We start from the raw sequence: 16,180 nt of genomic DNA, 5'->3' as shown, positions 1-16,180 counted from the left end.
ATTAAGATCTTTTGTCTTGATTTTCAGTTATTTGATGTGGAAAAATAAAGGCAAGGGCATTGTACTAGCTTTGTAACAGACTGTTTCAGAAGTAGTAAGAAAAATCTGCTAGGAACAATGCACCAAAAATTTACATTTTTTATTCCAAATAGAGGAAAAATCGCAATGTCCTTGCATTCAGAGAAGAAGTGGGTTAATGAAATCAGTCTTTCAGCTATATAAAAGCTGACTTCAGCTTATATAAAAGTTTTGGTCCTGTGCCTTTACAAAATGTAAATCTGTCCCTTATTAATATGGAATGTTTGTCATGGCTTCCTGCCACCTTATTCCAACTGTTGACATAATATCATCAGTAGAAAAGCAGAACACATCAGGGACTTTTTGACCTCACAGATTTTTGGATGCTACCTCTGTCTGTTAGGGCTGTTGACCAGCAATGCAGGTTAACTAGGTTTTTGTTCTGCCTGAGGTGGTACATGTTAAAGGAGCGTAAAGGCTGCTCTGAATTGTACAAGTACAGTGATTCATTGCACAGCAAAGTTAACATCAAGGGAATAGTTCCCTGTTCTTCATCTGTACTGCAAATTCCTTGGCTGCAACCAAGAAAAGACTTTATTGAATGTATGCTGGAAGCTGTTAGAAATTCTTGTGTCATTAGCTGTAGCTCACCATATATGTTTAACAATATGTGGCGCACTAAAGACCATGGGAAAGATTCTGCTTTATCAAAGCATCAAGTATAACAGTTGAAATAAGCTCTTATATCAAATTTAGTCAAATAAGCCAGATTTAGAGCTATCTAGTTTCCTCAATAAAAGTTTCAAGAATTTATTTGGAGTTCAAATTTCTCTTCATGTCAACTAACATAGTAGTATTAAGTGCTGAGGTTTGAACACTGATGACACAAGAAATTATTTAGCTCGTCATAGTAACAATAGGGGTTTTTTCTGCTTTATATTAGGTGCAGGTATATATTTTATTAGGTATATATATCTATACCTCTGCTGTACGCCATGATAATAATCTTGTTGCAAAGGTAAGCACTGAAGACGGGAATTAAAGTTTTTGATTTGGGTTGGAGATGCAGGGGGAGTTTGTGATCATCCAATTAAATACTGTGCCTGAACATGCATGCATGAGTGTTTGAATTGAAATTGCATGGGAATCCTTAATTCCAGCCTCTCCTAAATTCTCAGGTCTTGGCTCTGTAACCATAACGACGCTAACAGAATGTGGAGCTGGGAGAAAGGTTGTGATGAAATTATTTTTATTGCATCTGAAGTGTCTTAGGTTCTCATAAATTGTTTAAAGGTCATTCCTCTGAAGATTTCATAAATTTAAGTTGTTAGCAAGAAACTAGAGAGTGAATTCCCTAAGCTTCTGTGAAATTCATTTCTACTATCAGATAGAGGACTGTGCAATTTATGCGGAGACAACATACCAGCACTATTCTTTTCAATGGACCACATTGGCATGTGTAGAACTTCTTGCAGAACTTAAACATTTTCTGAGGGGTGAGTGATTCAAATGGAGTGTAAACCACTGTCTCTGCATTGCATGGAGGGTAAGCAACAAAAAAGGAGTTTTGTGGCTTTTTTTTGTTTCTTTGTGTCTTTTAGACACACACTTAAAATACAAGTGAAAAGTTTTAAAGAATATATTTGTGTTGATATAATCTTAGCCTGTACTTGTGCACATAGCTTGTACAATACTGAGAAGCAGCAGCACTAGGTTTTATTGTACAGCATTGTCTCCCATGTAAGCAGATAAATTTATGACTGTTTGAGAATGACTAAGTGATTTATAATCTCCAACATACACTACAATCCACCTGGCAGGAGCAATGCCATGTGTTGGCAGGCTCTGGTTAAAGCAAACTGTTTCAGCAGATAAAAAGACTAGACCGATGCTGGAAAGGGGCAGCAGGAAAAGAAAGTATTTTTATTGATTTTTTTTATTTGTGCCAAATGTGTGGTTTAACTCTTCCATTGCTCAAGCTTTTTAAGAAACTGTTTAATTTCACCTAGACTTTGCAGATTCACCCATATGAAAGTTAGTCAGAGGGTAAACAGCAGTAAAAAGCAGAAACATGAGCTGATTTTGCAATAAATACCTATTATTTCTTACCTAACTAGATATAGTGCAGATAATAAACGAGTGAGTATGTAGTACTGTTACAGTCTGATTAAAAGCATTAAGAGCAAACATTAAAAACAAAACTACACACACACACACAAAAAAAAACAAACCAACAAACAAACCTGCAATCTAGCAAAAACAAAGCAAGAAAAGGAAGGTCTCTGTGGAAAAATCCAGCCACCGTAAATATATTCAGATGCTTTATTAGGTTTACTATTGATACATAACCCCATCTGTTCTATCAACAGAACTGTCATTTAAGCAAAAAGCATTCTCCTGTGAAATTAACACATCTATCTTAAAGCTAGATCTCTCTTCTATACTTTATTGCGTTATTTGCTAATTTGACCTAAATATAAAATCAGTGACATTTCTGAAAGCAGAAGTATTTTTCTACCAGTTGTCAGTGCAGCTGCACAGTCATGCTTTCTGTCAGGTCATTCTTAAATCTTTATTGAGTCCTCTAGAAGTTTCAGCTAGGGGCTGAGACACAAACATGTAAACAGTGGGTTTTAGAAATTTATGTTTGTCTCTTTCTCTTCTAGCTGTTTTTCAGTGTTCCTTCCCTTCTTGGAGTGTTCTTCAAGAGCAAATCAAGCATCAGCTCCAAGTGCATCTTCCATGAATAGCAAAAGGGAGGGAGGGAGGGAGGGAAAGTATAGAAGACAGAGAAACACAAGAGGGGCAAGGAAATAAAAGCATGTAATATTGCGGGGGGGTGGGGGGGGGGCGGGGGAGGAACTGGGAAATGAGATGAACTGGCAGACTGGCATAAAGGACTGGTTGTTTACGGTAAGCTGATCTAAGGTAAGGCATATCTCTTCAGTGAACTCTTTCGCTTCGCTTCAACAGTTCAGATACTACTGCATGGATACAGTCTTTGTGAGTAGGGCTCACTTCATACTGTACATGGTAATTGGTATTACTTCAATCTCCTAGGTTCCTTAGAGTAAGAAAAAATGGAGACAAGTCCTTTTTCTCGCTAGTGAAATGATCTCTGTGCTAAGTGTATCACCTGCACCAAACCTCCCTCAGTCAGCAAGGTGCCAGCCCTGTGCTCCCAGTATCCCATATTTTAATTCTAGCTCACAAAGTGACTAATTTTCACTGGTTTACCCAAGTTTAAAATGACAAGTGTTTTTTATGGGCAAGGTTATTTATACTGTTGGTCACTTTTTACAAAGCACAGCTCCAGACTCAAAAACAGTAGGTTGAAACCCAGGACTCAGTCATAATTGGAACTCTGATCTCCAGAGGTCAGTGATCAATGTACCTACTACATTGTTTCAAGCTGCTTCTTTTCCTTGTGTGAATGTCTCAAGTTGGCATCAGTTAGAATTAAACAATGTGCTTTCTGGTGGTTTTATCTTTAAATAAAGTCAGGTTGAAATGCTAGGTTTTTTCCTAGAAAAAAATGTCATTTTAAAAATAACTTTTTTTTTTTTTCCTGGAAGAGATCTTTTACTTTGTTTAATGCTTAGCTAAGTGGATAGTCATTTCCCTGTTGAACCTAGCACTAAATCCTTTCTTCAGTGCCAGGAGTAGCTTCATGATTTGTTCCACTGAGGCTTTTAACCATTATTTCATGATACTGGAAAACCTGTTACCAAAACCCTGTTATTTAAGAAGGTGGGAAAAGGTAGCATAAAAAAGAGCATAATTGTTTGAAATGGTGAATTTCAGGTCTGACCGTCTGCTGTGAACATATACTTCTGCTTCATTGCTGTAGCTGAATGAATCTGTGCCATAAAATATAGTGTGTGCCACATACCAACCCTCAATGAATTCTGCTGGGGCTTATTTCATTGAAGAGTAAAGGCACAAAAGCAAATGACACAGCAAATAGTTTCCATATAGGTCTGCATTTCCACATGATAGGATAAAATACACTGGAAAAAATTCTGTCAGTGTACAAGACTATCACACCAGTCTGAAACAGAAAGAATTTTAGTGAAGTCATAAAAGATTTGTTTTTCAAATCAGTGTAATTCTCATCAGAGCAACTTTAAAATCTGGGTTTGTTCTCAGGTTTTTAGGGTAGAAGCTAGACAAGAAATCAGGCAGGCTCCAGACAGCGACGGAGTTTTATTTAAAATTTTAATTCAAATTGTTTGTGAAATATGAGCTTTTTCATGTGTCAGCTAATTTCAATGAATAAATGTTTGCTCTGAAATTTCCAATCATTCTATTAAAATGACTGAAGCTAGAGACAGTATTTACCCTTCCCCCCTTTAATAAATGGTTTGCCTGGACCAAACAGGATGTCATTTGCAAGCTGTCCATGATACAAAGCTTACCCTCATGCTCCTACTCTAACATCAGATGCTGCTTGTTTTCTGTTTAAACATTTAACAGCAAGCATTAAGGTGTTGTTCCTCTTTCCTAGCTGGTAACAGCTAAATGCATGTATCTACTCTGAACTAGTCATCGTGACGCTATTATAATCAATGGTAAAGGATGCAGATGAGGATTTGACTTTTTATTTCATATAGTGTAAACGTGTCTGCACTATCTCTAGATACTTCCCTTTTCAGGTGGTTAATGTTAGAAAAATTAAGTCCCACTCTAAACCTTTAAAAACTGGTCACCATGGTTTCATTGTGTATCTATATAAAAAGCAATTAGATGGACTGAGTCCTTCCTTCTAACACTTACCTTTTCTTACTCAATGCAGGCTGTAATTAGAATCTCTTGTGGCTATAAGAGCAATAACTAATCACAGTGTTTCATGCTGAGGACCTGGGAGAAAAGAAAACAGAAGATACCTGTAGAAAAGTATGATGCCAATATATGAATTTTCTTCCAAATTACTATTAGTTAGCACTTTGAGCTCTGTAGTCTCTAAAGAGTTTCAGTCTGTTTTAAGGAGTGCTCTCTAGTACATATCATTAAGTTCTTGGCTTCTAAGACTTGCTAAGGCAAGGACTCCCCCAGGTCAGTTAAGCACTATGTGACAAATAGCTTCCTTACCAGTTTCAGATGTATTTCCTTTCAGCTGATTGAACATTCCAGAGGATAGACAGCAACACACAATTTTTCTTCCATTTGCCATGTATCATTTTGTTTACCTTCAGCATATCTGCTCCCAATCATCTTCTGTATAAATTAAATCTGATCTTTGCAGTCTCTGCTTTATGATTTTAATCACTGTAATCTCTAATGTCTTCTATCTTACTCTTTATGCATAGTGCATGCTTTTATGATCCAAGCTTAGCAGTTACTTCCATTGAATAATCTATGAGGATGCAAAGATCTTTTCTCAGAGTACTTACATTTCCTTTAGAATCTGTGTATCCCTCATATTACTCTGCCTCATGGTGATTCTTTTGTGTTTACCAGTTATGAATTTTAGCAGTTTTCAGAATAGAAGTTATATCTGGGTCCTCAAATCCAGACCCTTGTCACACAATCTGATCAAATAATTCTATTCAGAATTTAGTTAGATTTCTTTTATGAGCAGTTATGGGGAATTCTTGGCTTCCATATTCCTCTCTACCTTGCTGTGTTATTGGGAGTTTCCAGCATTTGAGGATCTTTGGAGTATGTGGTACCAAGTACAGAGGATTCCAGCTGACTCTCCTGAAGCAACATGCAGTAAGAAATGCAGGAAGGATATGAGCCTTGCTTTTCTGTTTGGACACTTTCTAAAATTTCTTCATAAATTTAGTCATAGACAGTTTATACTCATTTGTGCTTGTGCCAGTATCCTTCATTAACCTAAAAAGTCCCTCAATACCTCTGTTGTTTATCCTCCAAAGTGTTTCTAAAGAAAAGCCATGTGCCTTTCAGGTTTTCTTCCAGACAAAAAACACTGAACTCTTTTGGAATCCTCTTGTAAGACAGGCTTTCTAATTTTGTGCTCACTGTAGTAGTCCTCTGCCTTCCATCTTCCTGAACAGGAATGATCAGAACTGCACACAGTGGGCCAGAGAACATCTGACTGTCTCCCAATGAGTTAATGTGCCCTTATCTACATGCTACAGCTTCTTGACATTGAAGGTTACCATCCGCTTTACCTGTCTGTTCCAAGAGAGGTTTCTCCTTGTCCCACATCTGTGAGCTTAACCACAAATGGAATAATGTGAGTCCTAATTACAGCTACAGTCAGCAGGCAACAGGTTACATTCATCATCGGTATGATACCTTCTGAGGCCATTCACGCAATATTCACTATTGAAATTTTGCATACTTTCAGCAATAAAGACTAATCAGAAAGTATGATTTTTTTTTTAATTTTGAGTTCATTGTTGATAATAGCTAGAGTGCAAACAGATGACTACATTGCTGAAGTAGAGGTTACTTTTTTTCCATAATGGAATGAAGAGTTGCTGTTTTCATCATACTTACAAGCTTCTAGTGAAGCTTATTTTGCATATCCCTAATTGCAAAGGCTAGCGAGCAGAGAAACTTCTACACTGATATAGCAGAGAGAGGTAAAGTCTTTTGTTTTCTGCAAGTAACTAAGTTGTGGGTTGTTTTTATTTTTCCCTCTGTATCCTCTGTCACCACTCCTGGAGTAGCCTGCACTTCAATAGATATGGCACAGCTCCTGAATAATGCCAGCATTCATGTGTAATGACCCCAGTGTGACGTATTATAAACTTAGCAAATATAAACATAGCAATGGCAAATCTGGGTTCACAGAGGCTCGGTGCATTATGGAAGATGCATAAGTACGTGCAGTCTCTAAAGGACACTATGAACAGTACATTCATACTCTCAGGAAGGTATAACTACAGTCACTCACATATTACTACCTTAATTTACATACTACTAATACCATGCACACTAAATAGTTAACTGACTGACTGTTGGTCATTCTGAATGTACATATGACATAACTGGTTAGGTTTTCTGCACGAAAAATGTTTCAGATAGAAATAAGAAAAGCAGATGTGCCTCACAGCCGAGAAAAGGTATACTTTGGACAAGAGGTATTGGTGACAATGACAGAGAGACCTCTAGCTCTTGCAAATAGGAATGGTTAGCTCTGTACTTCCCATTTGTTAACTGTTTTCTGACAGTGACTGAGTGAATTAGGTTACAGACACTTGCAGACAAAAAATAGAAATTAGTGCTGTTTATAGATTTATCACACACTAAGTGTACTTCACTCCCATCTGCTTATGAAATTTCTGTGGACAGAAGCAGCTTTGGTAACTGTTGATTGTCTAGCATCTAATTTTTTCTGTTTTCTCTCCATTATTTGTTGAGCAATTGCTTTTACATACCTGTGTTGTTTTAAATAAATAAGTAAAAATAAAAATTCCATGATTACCAAAAAAGGTGATTAACATTTCAGGACATTTTCTTAATGTTCAGTCTGCCTGTTAATGCAAATCCTTTTAGCATAAACAAAATTGGCACTTAAATTATTAATTCTGAAGAAGTGCAGAAGAGATGCCGAATGGATATGTAGTATTTAATGCTGTGAATGCTGCTAGGTTAACATCACATATGATTTAATGTTTTTTTAAAGCTTTTATCAGGTTCAGCATAAAACATAAGTGCTCTTGAGAAAAGTGAAACCAATACAGTATATTGACAAAAGCTAACAACTTTCAAATATGAAAATGCAGAACATTGTTTTATACTGAACAGCCTTAGTTATTACAAAAGATCAGTGATTACTGCTGTTGGGGGAAAAAAAGAAAAAAAATGGAAAGAAAAAAAAAGAAAACCCAACAGATTTCAGCATTGAATTTTTCACATGCATCAAAGCCTTTCTTGAAAATACAGCCTGTTGGAACTTTTTCTTTCCAAGTTAACAAGGAGCTTTGTTCATGATTGTTCTTGGAGATCATAGACTTGGTTCCCTACTGCAAAACTCTTCTCTTGTCATTGCCCCTACCCAACTAGAGTTACCCCTACTACTATTTGAGTGATATAGTTTATCTGTCTCAGAATGGAGAAAATGATTGTAAGGGTAAGGAACCAGATGCCAGGAGGAAAATAAGCAATCAAGTACACATCTGGTTGTTTTTACGGTGGTTTTTTGTTGGTTGGTTTTTTGGGTTGGTTTTTTTTTGCATATGCTACCTTTAATACAGCACAGGGTTTGATATTCTGAAATGCATGTCTGTGTAAATTAAACCTGCCCTGAATGAACATCAAAAACAGCAGACACCTTGTCTGTTTTTTATTTTTCATTCCGAGTGAGAGGAGCCATAACCGCAGGCACAGGGTGCAGCAATACAGGCACTGCTAGGTTCATTCCTTTGCATTACCGGTATCTATATTAGGAAATAATGAGTTGGAAATCCTAGAAGCAAATTTTGAGCGTTAACATTCTCCCTTCCAGGATGACATTCCCTTAAGAACTTGCTAATAGCAGAAGACATTTTGTCAGACAGGATAGATTAGGGTGTGCACTGGGATGGAAGTATTGAAGTGCTGTTTCATCTGCCTTTCTCTCTTGCCCCTCTTGTTTCAACTCTGAGGAGCTTCCTGCCTGAATGGATTGCAATGGCTATCTCTGTAGTTCAGATAAACTTAAGACTCGTGTAAAATGTGGCGCTGCTAATTACTCAAGATGTAATTAGTCTAAGGAAATTAATTGTACATAAATAATGTGGAATTTCAACTTCATGGCTCAAGAGATAAATTCAGAGCCTTTTCAGAATTGTCTATCTTAAAAATAAAATAGGAGAAAAGGATTATTAAGGAAGCTCTTCAAAATTCCCATTACCCTGCTAATGAAGATTTAACACATTGGCCAGAAGACACAGTTGATCTGCACTCTGTAAGGTCTTTCCACCACATGAGCATTTGCGTATCCCCAGCTGCTCTCATCAGAGGGAAGGTTAATAGTGACTTTGAAGGAGCAACTTATGTGCCTCCCAACTGAGGTAAAGCGCTGTAAGTGCAGTCCGTGCACAGCAGTAGGTAGGTAGTCAAGAGTGTTCTCCTTCATTAACTGGGCTTCAAGTGAGCCATCTCTTAGGTGCGTACCACAGGCTGCTCTGACCTACCTGGAGTTGCGAGAGTAAAGTTCATTTCAGGACTGCATGTAGCAAGGACTGCACAGCAGAAAGGTGAAGTCTGACTGTATTTCCTATACAGCTGCCTGGTGTTTTTACTGTTATTGACTGATAAAGTTTTGCATTAACAGGCAAAGGACCAAGTCATAGATCATAGAATCATAGAATTCCATAGCGTTGGAATCACAGAACCCAATAGGGTTGGAAGGGACGTTAAAGACCACCTAGTTCCAACCCCTCTACCATGGGCAGCGACACCTTTCACTAGCCCAGGTTGCTCAAAGCCCCATCCAGCCTGGCCTTGAACACTTCCAGAGATGGGGCATCCACAGCTTCTCTGGGCAACCTGTTCCAGTGTCTCAGCACCCTCACAGTGAAGAATACCTTCCTAATATGCAATCTATATCTAAACTTTTCAGTTTAAAGCCGTTGTCCTATCACTACATGCCCTTGTATGAAGTCCCTCTCCAGCTGTCTTGTAGGCCCCTTGAGAGTGTATTCTTGTGGTTGCAAAAGCACAGGAATATGTATTCTGTGCCCTCAGTACAAACAGCTAAGGAAACTGCCTCCATATCCTCAAAACCACAATAAACTAATACCATGTTTGGTTTGAAATGTGCCTTTCCTACCTTTCTTCCTGTTATTTTCTATTTTATTCCTTTCTGAAAAGAGGATCACTTCTGGGATTTTTTATCAACCACTTAGTCCTACATGCCTTGGACAGAGTGAAGTCTACGGGAAAATGTACTAGATGAGAATGACATCATTTCAAAACCCACCTCACACAGTTGCAAAGAACTGCACAGGCAGAAGGCTGCAAAGAATCAGACTCAGAGAAATGGGTACATGTATCTCATTCCTTAAGGACAATAGGATCTATGTTTTGTCGTATAAGTTTTGTTTAGCTTCCAAAATAGTTTGATTGGTTGGTTATGGCCTGTGATGGTTTTTTGATTTTGTTTAATACAAAAGGATATATAGTGGTATAACATTTTCTGACCTGTAAAATATTCTCAGTCTTGTTATCAAAACCTCTTAATGATCCTATAGAAGACCATGCCCAAAATTTTTGTTTTGAAAATACCGCTCAGCTTTCCAATGGAGTGAAATAACTGGAATACCTTGTTTAGATAATTATAATTTCTTTTAAATTCATGGCCCAGAACTGTCATCTTCTCTAATCTGAGTTATTGACAGACTGGTGCCATTAAAAATCTCATTCTATTCTTTCAAGCTAGAGAGTGATTTCTCCACCGCAGCTATCACAGTAATCAGCTAAAGTTTCTACAGAGGATAGATATAAAAGGATCAAAATCTTTTAAAACATCTATAAAACAAGATTGTTTTGGATACTGAAAAGAAGTTTCCATCTATTCTAGGCACATAAATTCTTAGCTTTGCTAAAAGCCAGAGGCAGTGCTTATATCAGCTGGGAGCAAAAGATATCAATGAACAATTTCCCCATGTTTTTCTTGCAGCCTCACTGAAAGTTGCAGGCTTTACAGCTAGCTGTAACTCTTCATTTCTCCTAGTTGTTTTTTTTTTTTTACTTGAGAAGATGACATTTTGTAAGTAATGAATGGCCAAGCCTTAGGAAGACCTGAATCAATCTCCAAATTATAACCCAGATTTTTCTGATAGTCTGGTATTTTACCTCTGTGGCAGGGATGATTGCTAAGATCCTCTGCCACAGATAAAAATTACCAAATAAATCAGTGTGTGAAGATATAAGTGGGAGTTCTTAACCAACCGATATACTCACTCTTCAAGATGTTTGTTGCACAGCACTCCTTTTCCATTGAGGTCTTTGCAGATTAGCTATGATGTGTTTACTAACTTCATCCTTTTTTGCCTTGCCCCCTCCCTGTCCCTATAAATAGTCCTCATGCTTTACAATATTTTTTTCCTCCTATTTGTTTCTGAATTTGTCCTAATCGCTCACCAAGTTTAAGCGATACTATCTTGGCTCCACCTTAATCCATTTTTTACTCTTTTTTTTTTTTTTTTTTTTTTTTGCATAGCAGTATTATAAGGTCACAGTTTTGGCAGCAACTTAGATGGAATGGAAACAATGGAAAATCATTTAACTGGCCAAAATTACACATGTTGAGAGTCTGACACCAGATTCCTAAGTGGTGTGTGTCACATAACATAAAACAGTACTGCTGGGATTCCGAGATTTAGAGGGGAATAAATGGCCAGCCAAAGGTAGTTAATAGTTGATTATAAAACCAGTGTGTATGTATAAGAAGATAAGCTAGTTATCTATATGAGTAAAAGTGCTTAACTTTTGTATTCATAATTCAAACATAGTATGAATACGTGGAAATATTTCATTAATAAATGGAAAGACAGCGTATGAAGATATATTTAGTTATTGCTGAGTAGTAGGAGTTTCCCATGCTCTTACCAGTACACACTCCTGCTTTCTCTTTGCAGTCCTGAGGTAAGCCAAACTCCAGCAGCTCCAGAGCAGCAGATGGCACCTCTCTTACCATGTCTGAGTAGTGCTGGTGCACAGCTGCAAATCTGTTTTCTCATTCTTTCTTTTACAGTCAAGTAAGTTCTTCAGTGACAAGAAAGAGGGCAATTTTGGTTAAAAGCATATCTAGCTCAACAGAAAATCTGGCAAATGGAGAGAAAGGTAATTATATAATGGAGAGCAATCAGAAAATTATTTTGATGGGTGATTACCATCAGATTGCAGTGTTTCTACATGGATCCACAGGGCTCAATATGAACTCAACAGCAATTTGACATTTGTATAAAATCATCAGTCTGCATAAAAGAACAGTTTATGAATTACTTGATTTTTTGTAGTATGCTGAAGAAGGAGGAGAACAGAAGGGACCAGGTATTTTCAGTCACTGAATACAACAGGTCTCCAGCTTAGCCAGAGCTGTCAGATGAAATCATGCCACTTTTTCCTTAAAACGAGCATGTCAGAATATACTGCTGGCTCCAGTCTTTAAACCTAGGACTCATTAATATTCCAATTAGTAACCTTGAACAAGGTAAGCCTTTAACCAAAGAAAACTCAGGTCTGTGGGCTAAAATGGGTTAAATCAGTCTCGTTCTGCTCACTGTGTTCAAGTACAGCTGGTACTTCCCTCATGGCAGGTTCTCTGCCCACTACTTTTCAATGGTCTACTGAGTTGCAACAAATCCCTCATCAGCCTCTTTCAGACTTTAGTGAAGTCACTTGCCTCCTGTCATGTCTGAGACTGGGATATAGATCTGCTTTCCAACATGCCCTGATCCTTTCAGAATTCTAAATTTCACTGAGGTTGCAGACAGATGCTTGCTGGTCCTATCATCCTACCCTTCCTCTCCCTACATCCATCACGCTCAGTCATCTTCTGGGAAAATAGTATACTCCTCTCCCTCCAAAGTGCCTCAGTTAACTCAGTGTGCAACTGCTAGGATAAGGCACATATGCAATGCCATCTGCTAACCCATGACAAACACCAGTTCTCACTTAGATGTTGAAATAAAATAGCCTTAATATAAAGATTTAATTGTGTATATGTGAGATTTTGTATTATACATTTAAGGACAGGAGAAGAAACTACAATTACAACACAGAAATTATTTTCTGAAAATTGGTGTCTATGAAAAAGATGTGTTGTTGGTATTGCGGTGAGAAAGCAACTCAATATACACCTTGATGTCCACCCCACATTAATAGTTTGTGAAACTGTCAAGAGAAATCATGAGAAATGAAACTAACTTCTTATTCATTTGACATTAATAGGACTGAAATGGTTTTACTACCATCACTTCTTTCTGATGCTCCTTTCAAAAAAAAAAAAAAATGGAAAATTTGTGAAGCTTTATAATTCATAAACCACGAGCCATGCAGACAACTGAAAAGTTGGTAAAGTCATTCCAGTGTGACACTCAGCGTGTTCAGCTCATCAAATGGGTTGCTTGAAATTCAGATGTCAATACGTAGCTATCCCTCTAACAACCCTTTACACTAGTCATCATTTAGGATTTGTAAATCCAGGTGCCTACAGCCATTTTGAGAATCCCTGGCATACCCAGAAGGGCTCCCTGGGGTGCTCCAAACAGCACCCATCTCAGCAGAGGGAGCCAACCCACACCTGGATGTCCAGGGTCCCTTCATTCCAATGGAGAAGGCCACAATAAAAGCAAGTAGCCGAGAGCTATATCCAGATAAATTGAAGTGGGAAATGATGCACACTTTTTTTTTGTGACTCATTAACTGTTAAGCAACAAGTGTAAAGTAAAATATCAAAGTTTGTCTCAGATTGTTTGTATTTTGGTTACTTCAAATCAAGACTGGATTTGAACCAAACAGCAAATTTAGCATAATGCGATATGGCTGCAGTTGTTAGCTCAGATGTAGTGCTTTGGTTATCAAGAGCCATTTGTTGAAGGCATATAATTTTTACAAGAAAATAGAAAAACAAGAGAGACGCAGATTAGGTGGAGGAGAAAAACATATTTCACATCTCTAATTGTGTATCTTTTTCTGTATTGGGGTCCCAAATCCTCAGCTCAGAAATGTATTGAACCCTCACATGGAAGATAACAGTGAAATTAGTAATATTTATTTTACTGTTGGAAAACAATATGATGGCAACATTGACAAGGCAGCCAATTCTAATCTTTGAATTTTGTTCTGTTTTATTTTTCTCTCTCTTAGGTTTGTTCTGTGTATTTCTCACATTTCATTCTATTAAATTTGATGCTGCTCTTTGTGATCCCTGAGTGAGCTTTAGTCACTGGCAGAAGTGCTCAAAAGGATTTGCATTTCTCGTGTGCTTGTCACTGTTTATGATCCTCGCTTCTTCATTTTTCAAAAATTGTTATTTTATTCACAGATGTGGAAAAGAATGGAAAGGAAACCGTTGCCACATAAGTGCTAAGCCTCCAACATCAAGTCTCCTTCAAAATGGTGGGTCTGTAAATAGAAAGAAATATTTTTCGATTCATTATTTGAGTGTTTCCTTTTACTTATTTCTGTCTTTGCTCTGATTTTGCAGATATTTGGATTGGGTTGGGTATCAGTTTCTTGTTGATTAAAATTACAGCTGTTGCCTTGTATTTCCTTTCAAAGAAGAAAGTGTCAGAAACGTAAGTAAAACTTTTATTTTGTGTAAAGCAGACACAAATGTGGTACAAAGCAGTGGCTAACTGCCCAGTCTCATTGGTTTCAACTTTTAAATCTCCCCACAGTCCGTTTGCCTTCATATGCAACACTAAGCACAAAACCTAGCTTTGCAACAAAAGCTGGCCTTAGTGGACCCCAGTGTGCAAAAAATGGGGTTTGGCTTGACAGCTCAGAATGTTTTGATTGTGATGTTGTATGATTATTCTTAAATTATAAAGTTCATCATTTATCCATCTTAACAGCAGTAGCCCTGATTTTTGAACATGATGATTAAATGCAAAAAATAGGTAGTATTTATGGTTTCTCAAAACCTCCGATGCAAAATTGGTTTCTTAAAGGAAGATTCACAGCTCTTCCTGAAGCTACTGAGTGCCACATGCACCAGGTGGGACATTTTTGCCCTAAATATTTCAATATTTACACACGGCTGAGAACTTGCCCTGTGATAACTGAGTGAAATAAAAGTGGGGTTTTTCTGCTTTAAATTATTAGGGGTTTCATAAAAAGCTTTAATACATTAGAAAAAAATCAAATGGTAAGACTGCAGAATTATGTGACCTTTTTTTACAAACCATAATGTTTGCCCTCTCTCCTTTAGTTACTACAGACACATTCACAATCTGACTTTCTGTTTTAATGCTGTATTAGTCGTCTTACTCAGTGACTCTTAAGATGTGTCTCACCAATGTCACCTTATCTATTCCTTCCACCCATTTTCCCTACCTCTTTGTCTCACACCCATTATCCAATACTGCTGTCTTGCACTAGGATCACCCCAGTATGGAACTCTTGGCTTGTGGTTCAAGGACCTGTCTTACTTGTGGTGAATGAGTGCTGTAGCTGATGATTTATTTTTCTTTTAATATATATTTCTTCCATCCAGTACGATGCTTGCTATTAGTACTGTGCAAATAGCAACTAAATTATCTTCTGACATCATACTGCATATAGTGCATCTTCAGTAAAGGAAAAAGAAAATCAGCAAAATTGGTGGTGGTTTATTTCAAAATTTATTTCAAGTGCCTTGAATAACGGTACTAGTAGTACTAGAGATATCTTCATCCAGTAATTTGACTTCAGAAGTTAAGATGTGCCTTAGATTGACAGTTAATTATTTCACATATATATTTCCTAACCCTTTCTGTCATCCCTCTGATAATCTTTGCTTTCTCTCTCCTCCCTCATTTAAGATTACCAAAAATTTTTTTGGCTTTCTTATTTTCCTCTAACACTTGTATTTATTTTCTGTCCATCTCTTGACTTACTCTGCTAGATCACTCTCTGTCAGCAAATACCTATCACTGTCCCTTCCTCTCTTTCAGCAATTCCTGTTGTGCATTGCCTTGTCCATTTTCATGTTGTTAATTTCCCTCACCCCCATTTTCTTCTCTAGAATTAATCTTCAAAACTGCCTATTTTCCTTTAAACTTGTGCTCTTCTATAGACCTTTCTTTCTTTGGGAATGTTGTTATCTCCCAAACTATCTACTAAACTGTGCAGGCTCCTATCCTGACATTATTCCTGCTGACACATCTCTTAACACTGCATGCTACCCCTGACAGGTAGAATTGTCTATGGACACAGAAGCAAAATGTTGAAGCAGGAACATTTAGTGGTTGAGCTACTGTTAATTGAGTGCATAGCTTCACCTACTTCATGTCTCCTTATTCTTCTGTAAAATGGGAATAACAGCATTTCCTTATCTTACTTCATAGGGGCTTTAAGACTTTAATTCACATTTATACAACCTAATAAAGTACACATATGGAAAGACACCTCAGAAGTGCAAGATTAGTTGTACTGTAAGAGCTGATTGAATTTTCTTTATTAAGATTTTTGAAAAAAAAAGTCTAATATTTTTTTCTCAAAACATGCTTGGTGCTGTTTTAATCAACAAATTATTGGTTTTTCTTATGCTATT

General features: G+C 37.3%; 1 protein-coding gene across 1 annotated transcript in view; it reads left to right on the top strand.

The window, feature by feature from the left end:
- Positions 1–16,180, top strand: part of MALRD1 (MAM and LDL receptor class A domain containing 1) — a 282,559-nt gene that overhangs the window by 256,321 nt on the left and 10,058 nt on the right. The window contains exons 36-37 of the mRNA XM_027800878.2: positions 13,970–14,043; positions 14,132–14,222. Coding sequence (XP_027656679.2) covers positions 13,970–14,043; positions 14,132–14,222 — 165 coding nt within the window. The remainder of the gene's footprint in view (positions 1–13,969; positions 14,044–14,131; positions 14,223–16,180) is intronic.

The sequence above is a fragment of the Falco cherrug genome, chromosome 4 (genome assembly GCF_023634085.1).
Source record: "Falco cherrug isolate bFalChe1 chromosome 4, bFalChe1.pri, whole genome shotgun sequence".
Taxonomy (NCBI): domain Eukaryota; kingdom Metazoa; phylum Chordata; class Aves; order Falconiformes; family Falconidae; genus Falco; species Falco cherrug.
Note: the sequence above shows the minus strand (reverse complement) of the source record. Positions and strands in the feature narration are given on the sequence as shown.